General features: G+C 40.4%; 2 protein-coding genes across 2 annotated transcripts; both read left to right on the top strand.

The window, feature by feature from the left end:
• Nucleotides 1-3,259: 3,259 nt before the first annotated feature.
• Nucleotides 3,260-12,868, top strand: grap2b (GRB2 related adaptor protein 2b). The gene is made up of 6 exons (XM_080881123.1): nt 3,260-3,485; nt 8,412-8,503; nt 8,808-8,930; nt 11,192-11,354; nt 11,515-11,598; nt 12,020-12,868. Exons 1-6 carry the CDS (start codon nt 3,408-3,410, stop codon nt 12,203-12,205), a joined length of 726 nt encoding a protein of 241 aa, XP_080737249.1. The 5' UTR covers nt 3,260-3,407; the 3' UTR covers nt 12,206-12,868.
• Nucleotides 12,869-13,422: 554 nt separating this feature from the next.
• On the top strand, nt 13,423-23,191 carry fam83fb (family with sequence similarity 83 member Fb). The gene is made up of 5 exons (XM_080879510.1): nt 13,423-14,089; nt 19,600-19,767; nt 20,864-20,985; nt 22,110-22,834; nt 22,983-23,191. Exons 1-5 carry the CDS (start codon nt 13,613-13,615, stop codon nt 23,021-23,023), a joined length of 1,533 nt encoding a protein of 510 aa, XP_080735636.1. The 5' UTR covers nt 13,423-13,612; the 3' UTR covers nt 23,024-23,191.
• Nucleotides 23,192-23,613: the final 422 nt, after the last annotated feature.

Here is a 23,613-nt window from a genome sequence, read left to right as displayed (position 1 = left end):
CAGCACAGCGGTCACAAACTGTTTGGTCCCTCCAAACAACAATAGAATAGAATAGAATAGCTTTTTATTGTCACTGTTACAAGAACAATGAAAGGCAGTTTGGCATTTCTCCACGTGTGTGAAGTACACAATAGCGTAAGTATTTACACAATAACAGACAAATTTACATTTACACAAGAAGATATGTACAAGTTATACATACACCTGCAAACATACACGCACATACACAAATATATATATATGTGTGTATATATACATATATGCATCCGTACATGCCTACACACACACATATTTCCACATACACGCTTACATCTATATACATACACATACATGCCATCTAAGTAGCAGGTGCATTGAGAGGTGCAGTGTGATCAGTGAGTGTCCAGGGTGCGAGAGGTCTTTGATGATGATGCTGGCTTTCTGCTGAAGTCTGCCAGTATAGATGTCTCTGAGGGGGGTTAGTGAGGTGCCGATTGCCCGCTCTGCTGCCCTCATCACCCGCTGCAGTTTCCTCTTGTCCTCCACGGTGCAGCAGTTGAACCAGAGTATGCAGCAGTAATGTCAGAAGGCTCTCGATGGTGGAGCGGTAGAAGTTTACTAGCAGTCTTTGGGGTAATTGGGCCTGACGTAGTTTCCTGAGGAAGTACAGCCTTTGTTGTGCTTTCCCTACCTGGTGGGAGATGTTTGTGGACCAGGTAAGGTCGGCCGAGATGTGGACTCCGAGGAACTTAAAGCTTTCTACCCTTTCTACCTCCTCCCCATCAATGTAGAGGGTAGAGTGCTCAGATCGCTTTGTTCTTCTGCAGTCGATTACATCTCCTTGGTCTTGGCTGTGTTCAGATGCAGGTTGTTGTCATCACACCATTGCTTCAGATGCTGAACCTGCTCTCTGTAGGCTGAATCATCGTTGTTGTCGATCAGTCCTATGATGGTGGTGTCATCAGCAAATTTTATAATGGTGTTACTGGTGTGGATTGGTGAACAGTCATGGGTGAAAAGTGAGTATAATTACACCCTAATTAAATCGAATTAAATCTAATTAAATCACCCTAATTAAATCCTTAAATACAACCTTTACAAACACAAAAAGCAAAACTTAGCGACACACATAAGGTAATAAACAGACCATGTATAAAACACACATATACAAATATATTAAAAGTGTTGTTAGTCTGTCTTAGTTCCAGCTGTGTTCCCACCTATTGCCCATCCTCTCGTTATCCTGTGTGTATTTTAGTCCTCAGTCTCTTTCCCTGGACTCTGTAGTTTCCATGTTATCTAGTTTCCAGTACCCAGTTTCTTCCTTGTTAGAGTTTTTATTTTATTTTATTTTTATTTAGTTTGAGTTTCCAAGTTGAGCAATAAAGCTGGCTTCTTAAGTTCATTCCCTTGTCTCAGAGGCCATATCTGACACCAAGTGCCACTAACCCATCCTCTCTTACCTGGCAGTCCTCAGGTCCATTGCTTGCTTGCCTGCCTTGTCTGGTGGAAAACCTCTGACATGAGAAACACAGAGAATCCACAAAATAAACTTGGCATACAATGACAAGCTGTGTAGATCCAAGGAGAAGCAGCAATGGCCACATTAAAAAAAACAAAGCTGTTATTGTGCAAATTTCAAGTAGAACCAGACAAAACTAACTCTGCGTAATGAAGCAACCTGTGAAACCAGAGTGAGGAAAGAGTAACAAAGCAACACCAGCCAAAGAAAGACAAAATAAAAATGAAATACTTCTACTTCTTCTTCTACTTCTACACTACTGTGCTTAAAATGTCATGGGTGCAACCACAAGCCAGCCATAGTATGTCGGTGAACGCACTTGTTACAACACCTCAGGCACTTGTGACAGACAGAGACTTAAATAAATAAACAAATAACTTTATCACAGCTGAAGGGCTGCCTGTCTGCTTCAGCTGGGAAAAGGCCAGTGTTGTGCTTTTTTAACCTTATTTTTAGTCTTTGTTTATATAGGTAAACAGACTTTAGGCAACATGATTTATAGTTACATATAAAATAATGACCTACATATTTTATCTATATTATAATAAATCCAGTTGATTTTGACTGTTTGCAGTAACTTTATAGAATTATAATATTTTCTTTGCTGCGTTTTTTTTGCCCGACCTCTCCAAAAACCCCAGACATTTTAAATGTCAATGAGACATTTAGCCTAGAAAAATAAAGATATATAAAAGTCACTTGCCAAAAAGTGATTGCAGTATTTACTTTGTGATGGGAATATTTTTTCTGGCTGATCACAGGGAGCACACCAGCTCTGGGACAAGCAAATTAGGCGAATGAGTGAGGGAGGGGGAAACCTACCTGATTATAGCCCAGAGAAATGCTTCTCAGTAACTCACAGGTGAGCAAGCTCCAGCAAACAGTGAGTTGAACAAAATGGACATGTGACCTGATCAACTATGGTAAGTTAAAAAAAAAAAAAAACTAAAAAGAAAACTAAAGAAGTCTTTCAAACATCCAGTAACTATAGATTTGATAGATTTGTTTTTGGTGACCATCTTTATTACCACTAAAGTCACATGGTGTGGGTAAAGGTTGAAGAGAGCTATTAATACTCAGCTGCAGCACAGATGAGCATTAATAAAGGAGCATTAAAATTCAGCTGTCATACACTGACATGTCTTCCACTTTATATTGTTAATTGACGCCGAGCCTGAGCTCCTATCTGTTTGTTTGCATCTCTGCACTGTGTGTATTTCAGTGCGTGTGAGTGTATGCTGGCCAGAGGTGACAGTGTGTTTCCTGTGAACTGACAGGGAGTTCGTCATCTCTCTTTGTAAATTTGTCACTTCTCTTCGTAAGCCGCATGAACTCAGCTCTGTCTGGAGAACAGTACAAAGGCGGGTGAGTAAACCCAACATTTTTGGCTCTTTGATGAGGTACTTGACAGGTCGTCATTTTGAGTTATGGCCAGCTGCCCTTCTGTTTTCCAAGCAGCCGCATTGCTCCTGATTCTCTGAAGACACATTGCACAGCCCTTCAAATAACACTGTTTGTGTGTGTGTGTGTGTGTGTGTGTGTGTGTGTGTGTGTGTGTGTGTGTGTGTGTGTGTGTGTGTGTGTGTGTGTGTGTGTGTGTGTGTGGACAAAATTCAAGGTGAGAACTTATGCTTTACGGGCACTTAAAGGATTTTGTTGTAGAGGTGCTAACACAGGTTGTGGTCTGGAAGGACGCAAGGGAAAAGACATAGCGACTGTCCTTGATTGAGTGGGGAATTATTCCGTCCATTAAGATACTAGAAGAGCACCAACTGATGTCAGTGCAATGTTTCTTTTGATTTTGACTTACACACGTCTGTTTTCCCAGCTCGTTAATCATTTCATCTGAACACACTGGAGTACTTCTAACCTTTTGTTTCTTCATCTCTTCTTAGGTTTGTCTACGATGGAGGCTACGGCCAAGTTTGACTTTGAAGCTAAAGCGGAGGATGACCTGAGCTTCAAAAGAGGAGACTGCTTGAAAGTAAGGATCACACACACACACAGACATGCAAACACTTCCTTGGTTTGTTTTTAGCAACATCGCTCTTCACAAAAGTCATAAAAAGTTGTCAGCATACAAAAACATTCAAATGACCGATTTTATATATATGTTGAGTATAAAGCAGAGTATTTCCATGTAGATTAGTGTTTTATCACTCTTGTGTAACAATGGTGCACTGTACTATTCACTGAAGCGCTCTTCAGTTCTCTGTGCAGCCAACCACGACTGCATCCTGCTGCTTAAGTCCGAGTTTCCTTCCTGTTTACATTGCCATTGCAACAAAATCTTTATATCTTCTTGACAGAATCACAAAGTAAAATCATATAGCAGAGGTGAACGCACAGATAACATCAAACTAGCAGACAAACAGCTACAATGACTCAACGCAGCTTTCACACATCGCTTTTGTTAACTCAGCACCTTGCTGAAGCATTAGTTCATGTATATACACCTGCAAACTTAATTTGGGTGCTTTATTGTTATAATACGTTTCAAACTATGTGAACAATGGAAAAACATTTCGATGTTGTTCTGGTGTAAACCTCTCAGAAAAGCTGTTAAAAGTGAGGTCTCCTGTAAAAAGGTGTTGGGTTTTGTAACCCGCTGCAGGGCGAGCCAATTTTATTTGTGCACTGCAGCATTTAGCTCATGTAAATCCACTGCACCCGGCATTAAAACACTTCCATCGGTGTATTGGTGTATAGCAGGTGGATATACACAAAAGGTATACAAGGAAATGGATCAGCAAAAACTCAGCCTCTAAATAACTCTCACAAACACCCACAGCTATCTCACACAGGCAAACCACAACACACACACACACAGAACTAATCATAACTGAGAGAAAAAATATTCTCAGTTTCTACAGTGTAGGCCATCTGGTACTTTGGCCTAGAAAATGGCTTAAAAGGACCCATCTATATCTATATCTATAAACACTACTATAAAGCTTTACTGGAACACTTGAACATCACAGTAAAACACAAAGTCTCTACATAACCATGCATCTTCAGGGAAACTTAAAGCACGGTTAGTGCACGTGACAGTGACAACCAATACACTTGAAGAAGTAACAAGACAACCCCCAAATAAAATGGTTTTGCAGGCGATTTCTCCGTAGCTCCCCTGAATTTTCCTAGAGTTTTGCCTTTTTATTCGTTTCCTTGTCACTGCTGATAGCACCAGACAACACCTGCAGCACATTCAGGTTGTACATGTAGTCTGACTCTTACAGGAGGGAAGTGTTGCTGTGTCTTCCAGCACAGTCTCAGGAGTGTAGAAGGAGATACAAGGAGACAGGCTGTTACACGAGGACAGTGTTGGACAAGTTACTTGAAAAAAGTAATTAGTTACTAATTACTGATTACTTATCCAAGAGGGTAATCCTGTTACTTTACTGATTATTTATTTTCCAAAGTAATTAGTTACGTTATTACTTAGTTACTTTAAAAAAACATGATACACAACCTGAACATTTTATAAAGCAATAGACCTTTCAGACCAATTCTATTTTTTCTATATAGTCCATGATATAAAATTGAATCAAATAAATGTCTCCTTTTAAAACTTTTTTATTAGTTTAATCTTTAAATTTTATGCACATTGCATCAAGCAATGTGCATAAAAATATGCATATAAATATTCCAGCATATAAGATAAAACAATGTTTTGTGTTTACACTCACTTTTTCCAACAGACTCAATTAAAACACAACAAAAAATAAACAAAATCGAAGATTCAGCCGCACTGAGTCCTGTTGCTCTTAAATCTATTTTCACCTGTTTAGCAGCAGTGGGGCGGGTGGAGGCTGCAGCGATCATGTCAGTGGGGGGATCTGGGGGTTTCTCTGGGAATTTCACATTCCCATGGCGGCTTGCTAGGTACTTGCTCTGATTTGAAGTTAAATTTTTTGCTGTAGAAAAGTTTTTTCCCACACAGAGTGTACAGCTAATGTTAATGTTTTTGTCACTTTTTACAGAATCAAACTCAAAGTAATGTCAGTACTTCCAAGCTTTAAACGCTGCATGGTCGTTCTCTCTCACACACTCCATATAATCCATTGTTGATCTGTTGCTGCCACAGACGTCACATGCTCGTATGTCATTTTCATGAGACACTCTCACAAACAAAATCATGATTAAGTAATGCATGCAATAGTAATCCCTTACTTTACTCGTTAATAGGATTACAGTTACTGCCCATCTCTGCACAGGAAGATCTGAATAGGGTCACAGAAGGGCATCAGCCCAGCAGCACGACCCTTATGTGCTCCTTTCTGTGAGGCGCAACAGGAGGACAGTAGTGTTTTTTTGATACGGGCAACATGGGCGGTTGCCCGGGGTGGCATCGTGGTGGGTGCGGCATCATGGGCGGCACCGATCGGTGTTCTCACTGCCATTTGCGCGGAGTAAGGACGCCCTCTGTTTGCGAGGTGCTGCTGAAGTCAAAGTAAACTTTATTGTCATCTCCGCTATATACAGTAAGTATATAGAGAGACGAGATGACGAGGCTTCAGTTACAGCAGTGCAAGTAAAGAAACAATAAATATAAGAAGACTAAGAAAATAAATATACACTTTAGGACCAGGGGTAAAGGGATCAATAAGAATTTAAAGTTTATAATTTACAGTTTGATGATTTAAAGTCTCACACACAACCTGTCGATAGGGGAGGGGGCCCGGCTGCTTCCAAATAGAGCACATTTCATTCATAATGTTGTAAATCCAAGCCCATTATGTATTCATGATTTGAATCCTGGGTTGTGCGAAATCCCAAAAATAAACCCTAGACAAAGTGAATCTGGGAACTAAGGTGTAGGTCCATTAGGTTATGTTGTGGTGATCCTCGGGTTGGGGGAAGGGTGTTCATACTGGATTGCAAAATTAAAACCAATGGAAGACGGAAAAGAAAAGTTCAAAGCCATCAGGTTTTCAGTTTAGAAAAAAGAGAAAAGAAGAGGAGGAGAAATTAGCAAAAGATACAGGTAAGCAGATGTGTCACTGGATAATGGCAGGTCATCCTGAAACAATCAGAATCATATTAAGAATATTTTATTAATCCCTAAGGAAATTATGTGGGTTACAGTTGCTCCAAGAAGAAATGGTAAAAATAGTAACAGTAACAGACTAAACTCCAAACAACACATTATGTTACAGATTTTACACATTTAAGAAATTAGCACTAATATATCAGATCACTCAATTATAAATATCAAGGATTAACAGAGGTGATTATAAATAAATATGAAGAAAATTGACAAGAATATTACGGAGTAGAAAAGCGCATGTGTGAAAAGGTTGTAACTACTGCAGTGTTTACAGTGTGTTAGATGGAGGTGTTGTACAGGGAGATGGCCACGGGCAGAAATGACTTCCTGTGTCATTCAGTGGTGCTTTTCGGTAATCTCAGTCTCTCACTGAACGTGCTCCTGTGAGTAGTCAGTACGTCATGGAGGGGGTGGGAATTGTTGATTTGTCCTATTCTCATTGTATAATGAATTATAATGCCTGTTTGTTAGCTGTTTGCATACTATGCATACTCTCTCTCTCTCTTCATATATATATATACCGCCACTGCAGGAGGAACACTGCCAATGAAATTACCTCCAGTGGGACACTCGAGTCCATATTTCTGCCACACTGTTAGGAGCAGAGCCCAGTGTCATTAAGTGAGAACCTGTGTTCACAGACCAGGACCATGCAACTTGATTGGCATTCACCAGAGATCAGTATAACTGTAGCTTGAGTGTCTGTGATATTATTTTCAGTTGTACTCCAAAATCTGCATTATGTATTGTCAGAGTTTAGTTGGCAGCACACAGGGATCTGCAAATAAGTGGAAAGCTGTGAGTATACACCAGTAAGTGACAACTTTAGCAAAACTGGCCTAATATAGTGGAGAACCCTCTTGTGGCACTGAACTAGAATTGTTCTATCGGCACATGGACACAAAACTGTTGTTCAAGACAGGATAACAGAGGATCCTTTGGGTCCTGTGGGTCGTGGGGTGGGTCCCACTTTGATCACGGTTATTTAGCTGAATCCCCTAGATGCCTGGATCATCTCCAGTTGAGCAGTTTTGGACTGTTGTCATTACTATGGAGGGTGTGGTTGGTTTGCAGCAGTGTATAATCAGGTGATAGGTAAACAAAATCCATTTGAATAAATGTCAACAACCAGTGTTTCCCAGCAGAATCATTCATGTTCACATCACCTGTCAGTGAATTTAAGCTTGTGGCTGATTGGTGGACATGTATGCATGCTGATGCACAGAGATCAGGCATTGCTCCGGGTGGGAGTGGCTGTTTCACCATTTTAACACACTTCATTTTGGCATAATTAGAGTTATTATTTTTTATTTTATACTATGTGGCTTTTGTATGTTTCTCATATTAATTTTATCATTAAGTAAATTAGTTTAAATGTTTAATAATAGATAATATGTGAAAATGTTTCTGATCACTTTTTTTATTTTTCCCCCAAAATACAAATTGTTCAAATTGTTATGTATTTAATGTACCTAATAAGGTCATAATAAAATAATGCGATATTTAGAATCCCTATATATTATTCCCTATTGCCTGTATGTTGTCAATACTAACAATGGCAGTAAAAAACATAGATTTCAACAGCTTTATGGAGAATTATTATTACTTTGACCTTCAGACCAATCTATTAACCTTAAAGGAAAGGTCAGAGGTCAAATGTGACATAAATCCTTATATCGTACTTTCTATATGTTGGCAATAAACACCACTTGTAATAATCATAGTGTTTTTAAGTAATAAGACTTTTTGTTTGTTTTTGACCAATAAATCATGATGCTGGCCTCACAGACAGATTTTAATGGATCGTTAACATGATCTGACTGTTTTCATGTATGTGTGTTGTGTGATTGTGTAAATTAGATTCTGCAAACATCTGGGAACTGGTACAGAGCAGAGCACAACGGAGCTATGGGCTTTGTCCCAAAAAACTATATCGACATTCACATCCCCAGGTAAAACCATGTTTTCATATGTTTTCTTTTTTCCAAATTAACCTCCTTCTAGCTTCTGTATTTACGTATTTACACCTGTTAATAATTTCAAAGTACATTATGTAGCTGACTTACATTTACTTATTTTGCTTACTTACTTTGGCATGTGATCACTTTATCCTATATTGTTTCTTGCCAGCAAATTATGCATTTTTACCACCTCAGCTCCTTCAGCACCATCAGGTTTTGTGTCACTGCTTGAACTTTATGTTTCCTGCTCCCCATCTCCTACGTCTGTTCTCCCCTGTCTCCTTAATAACTCCAGCTGGTATCAGGAAAACACCAGTCGCACTGACGCCCAGGAGATACTGATGTCACAGCCCGTGGGGGCCTTTCTCATACGAAGCAGCCGAAAACCAGCTCCAGGCGACTTCTCCATCTCTGTCAGGTGCATTTAGCATGTTTGAGTTTGCAGGTTATCTTTACCCCACTAACTAAAAATCATGTATTCAGACTGATTAATCTATGTGCCTAACAACTGCTAACAGCTAGACTATTAACATTTGCAATTCTGTGCCAACTCTACACGTTTGCTGTTCTTCCATTTCACAAACATTATATATATCTAACAGTGTGCAGTGTAGCTTAAAAGAGGCAAATGTTTCTTCAAATGGAGTCACACAGGGTCACTGTGAGGGGGAGCGTCGCCCACTGGTGGTGCCTTTCATGTAGGAATGTAGTGACTCAGCCTTTGTCTGGGGTTTCCACAGAGCTCCTATCTTTCCAGTTTTTGGAGAAATACCTCACATATTTAACATGCCTTCTCCCCTTTGCAAGACATGACATGTAGTCTTGTATTTAGGGTGAAGAAATTACAGTAGACATGAATGGCTCGCTTTTGTCTATAGTGGTTATCATGTTGGCTTCCAGTACAGCAATTTACACAGTGTGTGTGTGTGTGTGTTTATTTTTTGTCCCGCACCTTTATTTTGCTTTGCATGTTCACTGCTCACCATTTAAGTTTGTTCTTCTCGGAATTCTTTTTTTGTCGGTGTTTCTCACCGTCACACAGTTGTGGGCAAGAGTAAGTATGAATATGTGCTAATTAAGAGTCAACCACTTCCTTCAGACGATTCACTTTCGTTCTTTCTCTAAAACTTACCTGCTTGCAGCAGTCTGATATTGATGAGCTAATCTTTTAAGGTCCAGACCGATACTACTAAAATGATGAATACCTGAGGCATTCAAATTTTATATTGAAACAAAACTTGTCTTTAAGGTCTTTTTTGTATGCTTGCCATAGGTTGATCAATGTTTTCTCTTTCACTGCACTGTTGAGTGCTGATGCAATATAGTAGCAGCATATATTTGTGTGTGTGTGTGCGTGTCCGTGCGTGTGTGTGTGTGTGTGTGTGTGTGTGTGTGTGTGTGTGTGTGTGTGTGTGTGTGTGTGTGTGTGTGTGTGTGTGTGTGTGCGAGTGTGTCAGCGTGTGTGTGTGTGCATGCATGCATGTCTGTGCTCTAAATTGTTAATCAGACAACAGCGAACCCTCTGAGCAAATGATTGAATATTTAATTTTGAAATAAAAACTTTATGTAAGTATTATAATTATAATTACAATTATAAAGATGTTTCATCTTTTAGATTTGCATACATTGTTTTATTCACCTCATCTACCTGTCTCCCTCTGTGTGGCTAGTTGCTGCAATGAGATAGTGGCTGTTTGTTTGAGGACAAAAGAAAAAAAATACTCTGGCCCAATTACAAAGTAGTAGTTTCTTTTATGTGTGAGGGACACTCAACAGCTGCTGGGTAAGTTTTAACTTGCTAATACCAGGCTGAAATTTTGCCTTCTGAATGGACAAAGTGTTGGAAACATTCAAAGTTTTTCATTACACTGACACAATAGCACAGTTGCTGTACATTTCTTGGCTGCACTTCCATGATGTGAATCTCCCTTTCCACCACTTGCCAAAGATGCTCTGTTAGGTTGAACTCTGATGACTGTGGAGGCCATTTGAGTACAGTGAACGCACTGTCATGTTCAAGAAACCAGTGCGTGATGATTTCATGGCGTGTTATTCTGCTTGAAGCACTCGTCAGAAAATGGGTACACTATGGTCATAAAAGGATGGATATGGTCAGGAACAATACTCAGACAGGCTGCCTGGTGTGGTCTTCTGCTGCTGTAGCCCATATGTTTCATGGTTTAATGACTTCTGTGCTCAGAGACATTCTGGTCATAAGTGGTTATTTGAGTTACCGTTGCCTTCCTAATAGCTTGGAGCTCCACTCCACCCAGAGAACAGCAGCTCACTGGATTCTTTCTCTTTTTCAGAACATTTTCTGTAAATGCTAGAGATGCACACCCACGATCATGCCATGTTCAAAGTGACATAAATCCCATTTCTTCCCCATTCTGATCCTCAGAACAGCAGCAGGTTGTTTTAATCATGTCTAATTGCTTAAATACTTTCTGCTGCGGCACTGTGATTGACTGAAAAGATACTTGTACTAATGAGCAGATGAATAGGAGTACCTAATAAAATGGCTGGTGAGGGTATAACAGCACAATGTCTCACATTTTTTTAAGGATGGAACAAACATAAGTAGTCATTGTAGTCATCAATGAAGTCATTGTAGTACATGGAATGAAATACGGAAATGCAGATAAAAAGGATCCTACTTTTCATCTTATACCCTTTTAGACATCCAGCAGATGTTCAGCACTTCAGGGTGATGCGTGACAGCAGAGGGCAGTACTACCTGTGGTCAGAAAAGTTTCCCTCACTCAATCAGCTGGTGGAATACTATAAAAAAAAATCCATCTCCAAACAGAGTCTACTATTGCTCAAAGAGACGCAAAAAGAGGTAAGGGCTAAAGATTGAAACCTGCCTGGAAACGTACACAGTCATTGTGTCATTATTAGTGCTGTCACTATCTGGTGCTGTCAGTGGATTTAACAGGAGTCACAGAATGACAAGGTAGCCATAAGGGAAACGCTAACGTGACTTGTTTATGCCCCAACAGGAAAGAGGAGACTCAAATAAGCTTCTACCTCCTCATCCTATTTTTCCACGTTCTGACCGTGCGCCTTCTCCAGCACCACGACAGGTACACAACTCTGTGCGTAAGTCTGTGGTTACACTGATGACTGTGGACTTGCGATCTGTGAAATGTGTGTAAGATGCAGTGTCTCCCTGTCCATATAGACTGTGTGACTGTACAGTTTCAGTTTCAGGCGTGCATGCACAACTTTTAGTCAGAGTAGTTAAGTCTTTGACCTTTGATTTGCTGTACACTTTTATGTAAATGCCAACTTCTAAGGAGCCTAGAATAACAATTATAATAGCCCCAGTGGGCATTTTTAAATTACATTTGGCTCTTCTTTGCCCAAATTCAGACAGGTCTGTCTCTTTAAATCTCTGCACATAGTAAATAAAACTTTGAAAATTGGGCTGAAAATTAGCCAGTGACAGTGAGCTGATAACATATAGAGTACTGATAAGTTTCTATCTTCCTCTGTTGTATCTAGCGCAAAACCTCCCACACAACGCAGGTCAGAGCCATTTACGATTTCAAGGCAGAAGAGGCGGACGAGCTGGAGTTCAGTGCAGGGGATATCATTGAGGTTTTGGAGGTCTCTGACCAGACCTGGTGGAAAGGTCAGCTAAGGGGCAAAAAAGGCCTTTTCCCCTCCAACTACACCAAACCCATCTGAGAGGACGGCCCACAGGCAAACATCTGTAAAACTACTGCAACTTTTTTAGTCAAACATCTAATGCTGGTTTTGTTTGTGTTTTTGAGATTAAATTTCAAACTTAGAGCAACTCAAAACTGCTAGCAGGAAAAGGCTCACCAATACACCAAACATGAGAGTTTTTAATTTTCATCATGTCAAGGATAGCGTTCATGTTTGTCATTGACAAGACATAAAAAGCCCAAGTCAAGATAAAAACATGTTTTTTTCTGTTTTTTAATGAAAAAGTATTTCATGTATCGATCTGTCCTGCCCAGTGGTGATGTCTAATTCAGTGCTATTTGGAAAAGTATATAAGTTTCAATTGTAAGGTACCTAATGCTATTATTTCTGAAAGAAATCATCCATTTACAAATGCATTTTATGCATGATAAGTGTCACCGCATGAACGCTACTCTGTAAACTTTTTTTTGTCAGCCTTATGATTAAGTTTGTTGTACTTTTTGATCACATCGTGGTGTTGGATTCCTAACAAGGCCCACGTTTTAGTACTGTAATTTATGAACTTTTGAAGTTGTTGCTGATTGCTCAGACTCCACACAACAAAAAGGTATTGTGCAGACATATTATAAGTAAACCATCCAGAGGGTTCAGTCATGTGTGTGTGTCCATGTCTGAAAAGTAATAAAAGCATTTTAGGACACTCTGACGTCTAAAAGTAAAAGTTATTGTGTGTCATGTCCCATATACTAATAATAAAGCAGATCTGTATTTCAGTATTCGGTTGTGACCAGAGTATTTTAAGAACAACACAAATGTGTTTTAGACATTCTCAAAATAGCCCCTAGAAGTTGTTTCACTTTATTTAGGGCATATGACACTGCTTATCTTGTTTGGCCCACATATAAAGTGCGTGTTTGTTCGGTTTATTACCTGGGCTGACCTTATCAAGGCTGCTAAGAAAGAAAAGAAAACTCCCAATAGCTTCAGAGTACGTGTTTCTATAGCTCTCGGGACAAACGTGTGCTGCATTCAATGTCTCTGTGTAATTTGGTCAATCTGACTGAAAGCAGAAATCTTTTCATCCTCACTTTTAAATTTAAAAATGTATATTATTAATCATATTCATTTCTAAGACTCTCTGGATGTGTTTTGGCATGATTTGGGCCTCCACAATGAAAATTCCAAAACGAAAGTTACACAAAGGTTTTCACAGACGTTAACGCCCATTGCAGTGCGTCGTCTTCATCATTCCAATGGCAAGTGAAGAGTCCAAAGTCTCGGCTCAATCTCGGTGAGAATTCCGGTCAGGTGAGAAAAGTTTCCCAGTTTTATTGTAGTCTACCTGTATGTAGGTGTCACTCAGCAAACCCTGCTCGGGGTTAAGAAAGCTTCTGACCTTTATTGGTGCTAACCGCGAAAGCCACCATGGCCGAATCCCAGCTCATGGTGATGGAGGACGGGCGCATAGGAGTCAAAGTCCCGGAGACCAAGCCGGAGTTTTACTATAGTGAAGAGCAGCGAACCGCTGTAGAACTGCTGCTGAAGGAGGGCGATGGCGCCTTCAAAACAAGACTTAAAGAGGACAATACGAAGGACTTTCTGTCTGCCAGGGAAGTCAAGCTATTAACGAACACTTTCAGACCGTACGACTCAGGGGATGACAGCAAGGCATCCACCTCCGGGTCGGAGCAGGGCGCCACCGGCACCGATGCGGATTCAGGGGTCCACTCCACCTACTGGCCCCAGATGTCGGACACAGAGGTGCCGCCGCTGGATATCGGGTGGCCCAGCGGGGCTTATTTCAAAGGGGTGACCCGGGTTTCCGTGCACACACACCCGCCCAAAGACAACGGACCGCACATTAAGGAGGTGGTGCGACGGCTCATCCAAGAGGCTAGCAAGGTGAGGAGTGTGGGTCCGATTCAACCCGTTTAAAAGTTTATGGCTAATAACGGGCATCCTTATAAATTCATAACGATCATAGTCTTATGTCAGTCTATGATAGTACTTTAAATACAACCAGTAACATGGGCAATACTAAAAATGTGGAGTACATTTACGACAATTAATCACATTTCTGCTAATAGGTAGTTAGTCGGTAAAGATTAATTGCCTGTTAGAAGACGAGTGTCCAATGCTGCAAGTTTTGGTATCGATCAGATACCAGAATTTGGTAAGCCACAGGGCTGATCAATACTTGAACATTGAACATGTAGCGAAGAGCAATGTATAATTATGAGAGATGTCAGTTTTTTGGTTCTGTTTTAGATCTGGAAAAAGGAAAAAGAGGCAAGCAGGTTCAGAATGCAGAGCTCAAAAGGCTAGTTTGGTTATGGTTGTAGACATGATTTATTTTTTCTTTTAGTTAGTTTTTTCTTTTAAAAAGATAATTTGGCTTGCAAACTATGATCATACGAAAATACCCAAATGAGACTGAGAATAGGTGGAGGGCGGGAATAGTGCAGGTGATTGTTTGCTGTGATTGGCAGTAGCTAATGCAAAATTGACATTAATAATACATACACAAACATAGGTGGGTAGTAACTGTGTAACAAATGGATCCAGGGTGCTCTAACAACCTCCAGCACTTGTGTATGTTTTTCATCAGATAGACTGCAGGAATTTGTTCTAGTTAAACAGGCTCTGTGTGGGAAACTTTAAAGCTTTTATTTAAAATGAGGGCTCAGAATCATGAAACTCAAGCCCGGTAAAGAAATGTGAAACCACTGTCCACGCTCTTTTTTTGTAGTGTGATAAAACTACAAGGCTGCTGCTCTTTGCAGTGTCCCGTAGATCTAGCTCCACAGGGGTCAGGGAGGGGGGAACACCAGTTTGAGTGATTAATAGCTCCTCACATAGCAACTAAAGGCTTGAAGTGGGTCTTTAAATGTGAGTTGGTGATAGTCATGTTTACTCATAGGGTGCCGGATCTACGCTGAGTCATCTGTTCCGTGCTCAGTCTACAATGCAGTGACAGGCTTTGCTGTGCACTCGCTTCCTTAGTATTTCTCTTTAAAAGTGGGTCAGGGAGGGCTGCAGGAACATGTCACATAATCACCCTGGGTTTTGTGACTTGTGCAACTTTTCTCAGCTTTTCTTTGAAATTCCCGGTCTTTCCTTTTCACAACACCCCTTTCCTTCTTCCTGGGTACAGATCAGGTAGTGGAGGTAGTAAAAACAGGATCTCTGGCTCTTAACAGAATGACACACTACCTTGTTTCCTGGTTGCCCTGCCTACTGTTCTTTCATTTGATAAAGTAAGACATTGTTTAGTAGTTCACTCCCTCTTTTCACAATTTGCCATACCGAGACCTTTGGGTGTTTTCCAAACTTGGCAGATCAAGAAGACAAACAGTTAAACAGTAGGTGCTTTAGGATTGGTGTACATGAGCAAAAAGTACATAAAAAAGACAAGCAAAAATAACACTCAAGATAACACATGTTGACCAACCAGTTCTTCAGATACTAACTTGTTTGCATGTGAACAGTGATTTAGTTTTTGGTTTTTATTTGTTTTAGTGATTCTTTCATTTTTCTTTCTGATGGGATGAAAGAAAAATGAAAACATACACAAGTGCTGGAGGTTGTTTGATTCCTAACTGTCCTCAAGTCTCAGCCTGTATCTCTGCTGTTGAGCTTTCAGGTTGGCTCAGCATTTTTCTGTAGTGAGACCATGAGTGGAAACACCAGGCCTTTTCTGTCTAACAGAGGAACATTTGTTGCAGATTTAAAGATACATTTTTTCCATGACTTTGCTTTTCAAGGACGACGAAACAGTCAAATAATAAACATTTCCATACTCTCCACCTCTGCCTTGCACGTAACATGTCCATTCATGTTTGAAAGGACCGTGTCTTGTTTTTTGCCCTCCCTTGGGCTGTGTGGACTTTACATAAAACTTGTGGTTTAGTATGGTGCCTTTATGTGTTTTTCTCATAAATCTGACTCAACAGGGATTATGTTGTACTGATTTATTCAGAGGCAGAATCAGAATTGGGTTTAATGGCCACGTTTGTGTACACATGCAAGAAATTAGGCTCCACTTTTTTTCTTGCTCTCAGTGTAAACAGAACAGGCAGGGCAGACAACAGCAACGTGACACAGGCATATTCATATATGCTGAATAAATTATGGAATAACGGCTATTGTATAATATACACGCAGATGTCTGGTTGCTTTGGTATACAGTGTTCTGTAGCACCTACAAGGGGGCAGGAGTTGGAACAGGTTGTGTACAGGGTGTGATGGGTCTGCAACCGAGGATTTGCAGGATCTAGTGTAGACCTACATTGATGGTATTGTCCACTGACCTGTTTGACTGGAAAGCAAACTGCAGAAGGTCGATTCCACTAGTTGACCTTCTGCAGATTGTGATGTCCTGCAGGTATGTTAACACCAGGGTGACAGCTCTACAGCATTTAACCAAGTTATAGGGGGTTTCTTGGAGACAGCGATGACTGGAGTGCTTGAAACAGCAGGGGACTGCATATAGCTCCAGGGATCTGTTTAAGGTCAGTGTAAAGATGGGGGCTAGCTGGTCAGTGCAGACTTTGAGGCCAGAGGGAGACGCACAGTTTAGGGCTGGTGCCCTTCTGGTCTCATGAGTTGGTCAGGTGTTAGAAAGGATGGGTGAGGGGCTGGCACGGGGGAGTTGGTTGTGTGATGTGGCGGGAGAGGGTGAAGGGTGTAAAGGCAGGATTGTTACACCTGAATAAACACATGCAGGTCCCCTGTCATCTGTAGTTGGTGGTATCCTGGAGACCCACACCGACACAAGGTCATTGGCTGAAACCTGTGTTTGTTTTTTCTGTATATCATGTTCACGTCGATATAAATGTGAAATGTACATGGTGTAATTATTTAGCCTTTTTTTCAATGAACTGTTAGTAGTTGGGTTTTTTTCTATTGTGGCACTCTGTCTTCCTTCTTTGTGTTTGAGTGTGTGCATTTTTCCTCCATTGAATTAAAATATGTTTAACGGGACAGTACCATTATAAAATAATAATGTATTCACTTTTCAGATGTTACTGATACTTACTCAACGTCATTTTTTTATTTTGCTCACTTCATCCAAATAGTGCACAGATGACAAAATCAGCTTCACAAATGTTCTTTACCAAAACAAGTTTTATCCGATAAGGGGAATATCATTTTCTGTTTTAATTATGGCCTAACAAGAAAATATTTTTTGAAAGGAAATTGTCCTTTTGATAACTGAGATCAAAGGTAAAACTTTATTGCAATCCTAAAATTAGTTTTAAAGTGTTTCGACACACTTCTGCAAACCATGATATGTACAACAATCACAATGTGTAATACGTCAAGGACTTTTATTGTGAAAAGAACTAACACAAACAAGAGGAAACCAGCAAATCTAAGGACCCCAAAGCGCTTTACACTACATTCAGTCATTCACCCATTCACACACACATTCACACACTGGTGGTGCCAAGCTACATTGTAGCCACAGCTGCCCTATTAGGGAAACTACCATCGAGAACATCTCTAAAAAAACAATTTTTGCTAGAAAATTATGAGTGTTGTGTAATGTGTCCCTTTTTTCTGTTTGTTCTGTCTCTGTGTGACAGCAACACTGTTCAAGTCTGCTTGCTACTAACCAGTTACCCACAACCCTCCACCATCTTCAACTGGAGTTTTTGTTAATCCACAATATGAGAAACTCGGCTTAGAGACGGCTGGTCCTTGTATTCTTTGTTGTTAAAGAGTATATGGGGAGAGCATGATTTATTAATGTACTTAAGAAGGTTTACATGCTCCTCCTTTCACAAGCACAGAAAAGTCAGGGTTGGATAAACACTGAGCACTCTGAAGCCGGAGCTCACAGTGATTATACTTGCACATACACAGACTTCAGTATTTTGGCTATGTTTTACATAAAAAGACACGCTTTAATGATTGCTATGCAGATGTTAGGTGGCCTTTTGGTAACACCTTATGCATCATAGGATGCATCATAGGAATTTAGCCTAAGAAAGACATTTCCAAATTGTGTTGAGCACAAAGCAATTAATTGTCTTAAGTGTCTTTTTCACTTTGATTCCTAGCTCAGCCTTAAGAATATGAATATATCTGTAAGCACAATGTCAGATTAAGTCACTGTGTCAACAGTTCATGCTGTGACCTGTCAGAGAAGATAATGCCCTCTGCACAGTATGCTAACTAGTTACAGCTTGTCGCCTAAACTATGTGGGCTGTATGTAAATATTAAGCTGCCAAGAATTTCACTGTCACACCCGCAACAACAACAACAACAATAAACACACAGTTAGTCCTGTCTTCATAGTCCTTTGCAGGCAACGTAAACCAAAAGATTTATATATCATGTCAAATGAATCAGTTGAAACAATTGCAAGGCAGTAGTAACCCCAATGCCCTCAGTGTAAAATGTTAATGGACACAATAATGAACATGGCACATAACAACAACATGTGACCATTGAATGTTGCTTGAAAACCATTAGAGAAACATAGAAACATTGTGCTATTACTAAATCCACTGGTCAGCTTGTTTTGTCTCTAAAACTATTTCCAGTTGAGGCGCACTCTGTCGCTGTGGGCAAACATGACAGGACGTGTTGAAGAACAAGACTTTTGTGATTCTGTACTAGTCACAAGGTGGTTTAGAGGATAGGTGTTCTGCCAGGATGTACCTCCTCGACTAATTCCAGCGTACTCACAGAACAGAAAGAGCTTTATGGGTCAGTGACAGACCTAAATTCCCCAGATGATCTTATTTTGTTGTTACAAGATTTTATCTGTGTGATCTGTCAGTCTGAGTGGAACACAGCCGGAGGATAACACAGTGGCTTCCCCCACTCTTATTGGACTAGCAGCTAAGACTCTTTCATAAGGCCCAGCAGTGCCTTCAATGTTGGTGTATTAACAGGTGGCAAAGTGCTTCAGCTAGACAGATTAGCTTCACCTCATGGTTCCTTTGTTAGGTTTGTTGGAGTCATTCTGCCCTCAAGCAATGTACTGATTTTTGTCCCATCCTCCTATAGAGAGGTAACATGGAGGAGTAGCTGACAGTGAACTTAAGCTGAGATTCAGGTTTCTCAAATGTTGCAACATTTTTTTTTCTCTCTGTGTTGCTGACTTGTTGGTGCACCTTTGTTTCTGCCAAGGGGTTATTAATTTAAAGTGCTGTAAGGGGTTAAAAGAACGTGTGGCAGTCCATAACACAAAGAGACAGACAAATGTTCATGCTCACATTCACTCCTATAGCCAATTTAGAATCATCAGTTATCCTGACATACTTTGGAGAGTACTCCACACAGTCACGGGGAGAACCACCAATCTCCACACTGAAATGCCCCAGCCGGCCGGCCTTGGAATTGAACTCAGGCCCTTCGGGTGCTGGATATAAAATACTAATGCTTATTTCTCCTGCAGGTGATCGCCATAGTAATGGACATCCTCACAGACATCCACATCCTACAGGACCTGATGGATGCAGCGTCACGTCGCATGGTGCCTGTTTACATTTTGTTGGATGAGCAAGGTGTGCCGCACTTCTTGGACATGTGCTCCAGGCTGCAGATTGGCTCACAACACCTTCGGGTAAGACTATACTTTTAGACAGTATATCAGCGACGCAGAGAAAAATAATAACCTCATAATCTGAGCTTATTTTAAAGAGTTGCGTCTTCTAGTGTAGGTTCAGTTATTCAGAGGGTCATGGATTGTTTTATTGGTTTGTTTGTAACAGCACTATTGTTGCTTTTTTGCTTGTTTTTTTCTGGATAAATTAACTCAATAATTTGGTTCAACTCAATAATTCATGTCACAACCAATAACCGTTGTCAAATATTGCCTAAACTGGAAGGGCAGTCTTGTAATCCCACTTTACTTTGATATAAATGATGGCGACATCACAGAAAAATCAGATTTCATCACTGATGCAGAATTTCAAAGTGCATCAGTGCCGTCATTAAATAGTTAACTTTGTGAACGCAGGTACAAAATAACACACATCCTAGTAATGAAATGACCAAATCTGACATGCTATTTTCACCACTGTATTAAAGCAGTTATACATAGAAGTGTCCCATTAGTTAAATTATTAATTGTTTCCACTTATGTCTTGAACTCACACAAAATCAGTAACAGAATTGGAAAGGACACCTATTATAGAGCAATCAAGTGTATCCTTCTCCTCCATATTTAGCTGTAGGAGATTTTGGGGTTCAGGTGTAGCCAGGAGTTATCTCGAGAATGCACTTCGTTCAAGACGTAACTGGTTTCATGTGCTGATCAATAATTACTGTGTGATTATAAATGGAGATAAAATTTAAAAAGCTAACAAAAGGCTAAATCGTCACTCCCCAGTGGTTTTAAAATTAACTTTCAGCTGATGTGGCTCAATTGTCCTCTTCAGCTGATTGTATATCTGGATGTGGCCCAAGACCATCAAACTTGATTGGTCAAAAGTAGTAAAACGACTTGCTTAAAGATTGGACGATTGAATCAGTTGCTAGGATTGCTGAGCCACATATTTCGTAGGCAGCCAGTAGGAGGTTTGGGTGGACTGATTTTTAAGAGTATGGCTGTAAAAATCAAACTATGTGCTGCTTCCATCAAAAAGATTGTTAAACTGCCTGCGTCTTGACATTGTTGGTTATGTTCTCATCCTCATCCTGACCCTGTGTCGTTGCAGAACATCAGAGCCAGAACGCTTCAGGGAACTGGTTTCAATTTGTCGTTTGGCAGGCTGCCTGGTTCACTCTGTAATAAATACATGCTGGTAGATGGGGACAAAGTTGTGTTCGGTTCCTACAGGTGAGGAGGAAATATTGTGCAAAATGTTCCATTAAACGTAATAATCTGAGTTTAAGTAATTTTATCTGCCGCTGTGTATAAGATTAGAGACTGATAACTTGGGTTCCTTTTGTCAAATGATGTGAGTGAAAGACTCAGACTGTCTCTGAATACTTTCATCATTCTTGGATATAATTCTTCACTTTCTCTTTTAAGAGAGCAATAATCACTCTGATGCCATTTGTGTGTTAATTCTATTTTAAGACTTACTGTAAAGACATGCTTGTGTCTCTTAATTGGCAGTTGTAGCAGCATTCTTGTAACCATGCACGCTTAACATTTTAGTGGCTTCATTGTGCCATGACGTGCACTGAGTCATGTCGTACTGCATTAAAGTCTAACAAAGCACCAAGTGTAGCGCGATCTGGTCAGAAGAGACATGCAGCTAGATAAGTGGATAAGCAGGTGTTTATCCACTTATCTGAATACGGTTGATTTACTTTTGATTGTGTATACACACACACACACACACACACACACACACACACACACACACACACACACACACACACCTATCTATCTATCTATCTATCTATCTATCTATCTATCTATCTATCTATCTATCTATCTATCTATCCATCTATCCAGCCAGCCAGCCAGCCAGCCAACCTAACTTGTCTGTCTTTGAGCTGTGATTCATGCCTCTGTAGATTATCTGCTGTGCTATTGTTCAGGCTGGTCTTTTCTAGCCTGAGTACAAAATGTAGCTTTCGTTTTATGACAGCCTCCATCAATAGCTCTGCTAAATTCTGTGTAGGATTGAGACATTAATTATTCTGTTTGTGTTTGGACTTTTGTAGATGATCTCTATAGGCAGCTTGTTATGCTAGCATGGGTGACCTCATTTTAGGGGAGTACATTTAGCGGTTGTTTAAATATTTTAACCTGGACAAAAAAGGTCATCAACTAACTTTGTTCTGGTAGCATGCTAATGATACTGCTAATGCTTTTAATCAGAAAAATGATGATCAAAGCCATAGGAATGTGGTTGTAGTCTGTTTGATACCTGCTTACTGTGCTAGAGACACGAAGATTTTCCATAGAGAATATGCTCGTTCCTAACTGTTAATGCTGTGTCCTCCCAGCTTCTCCTGGTGCACGTCTCGCATGGACCGAAACATGATCACTGTGATGACGGGACAGCCAGTCGACTTCTTTGACCGGGACTTCCGTGAGCTGTATGCCATCTCTGAGAAAATGAACCTCTACAAAGAGTTTCACGTCAGCCCTCCTGCTGCCCAGGTGGCCTCCACAGTTCGCTCTAAACCGAGTACCAAACGCCCGCCATTAGCAGCAACCACATCCCGCTTCCAGGTTAGCTTAGGGGATTCACGGAATAATGAAATCCAGGTCCCAGCACACAAATATTACAACCCTAAATACGCACTAGCGTTTGGGGATACTCCCCGTCCAACAGGATCTCTGCGCGAACCCAAGAGGGGTTCAGGTCTGGCTGAGGTTCCCGAGGAGGCAGATTCGGGGAGCCCACGGTTGGCCAGCAGCGAGAAGATGGATCGATTGAGTCCGCTGCCGGCAGAATCCCCAGGCGAAAGCTTCAAGAGGACAAATGGAGTCAAGTCAGACATAAAAAGCCGTCCCACACTAAGGCAGAGACTTTTTAAGAGGAAATCTCAGAATAAACTTCCTGTTAACACAGAACCTGTACCCCCAGAAACTAAACAGGATGAGGAGAATGAGGATAACTGCGAAGTGGTTGTGTTATCTCCATCCAAAGTTAGTAAGAAGCCGTCTAGACTGGGACGGAAGTCAATGTCTCAGCAAACTGTCAATGCCTCACATGACAATATGAGTAAGTCACGAATATTAGCTTGTATATGAAGATTTAATCTGCAATGAACACATTTTAATCCAATGAATTATAACCTGTAATCTAACCTGAGTGATGTGAAGAGGTTGAGGGTAATGTAATCATTTCTCTATTTTCTTTTTCCTGACAGGTTTAAAAAGTCAACATAAAGGAAGGTGTAAAGTGAGCTGAAGCTGCCCATCTCCACAGAAGACAAAATGACTTTAGTCACATGAACATTAACATCACGTTTGATTGTGCTGAAGAATTTTACCCAGCGTCTCACAGAGAGACAAGATAAAATCATTTTGTTGTTTGGTGCCAAATGTACAATAAATGCGTTTTAAGTTTTATATGATATGTTAGAATGCAGATTGGGTTAATAAGAGATTTTGTTATGAGCACTTTCATCGTGTTTTGCTTTGAACACTGTTAGCTTCCAGGTTCTTCTCTTCTGGACACTGAATGTACAGTTTTAAGGTGGATCAACGTGAGAAGCCTGTCTGTCAAAGAGTGAAAGAAATCATCTAAGCTGTCAAAAGTTGTCTTTACATTCCAAATGTAACACAGCGGGAAATTTAAATCCCACCAGATGTGGGGCTATTTGTCACTCTTAACCACACACATTCACCTCAGCCATGCACTACGAAGCGAGTTTAGCATAACCATGGTGTCTTTCCATTACATCCACTTACCCTTAAATCAGTAACCAAGATATGCTTTCACATGAACGTTTGCATGAAGGTGTTGGTGCTGACAGCATCTCACCAATCAGATGGATA

Source organism: Rhamphochromis sp. 'chilingali' (assembly GCF_963969265.1).
Source record: "Rhamphochromis sp. 'chilingali' genome assembly, chromosome: 4".
Taxonomy (NCBI): Eukaryota; Metazoa; Chordata; class Actinopteri; order Cichliformes; family Cichlidae; genus Rhamphochromis; species Rhamphochromis sp. 'chilingali'.
This window is presented reverse-complemented; position numbering and strand designations above follow the sequence as displayed.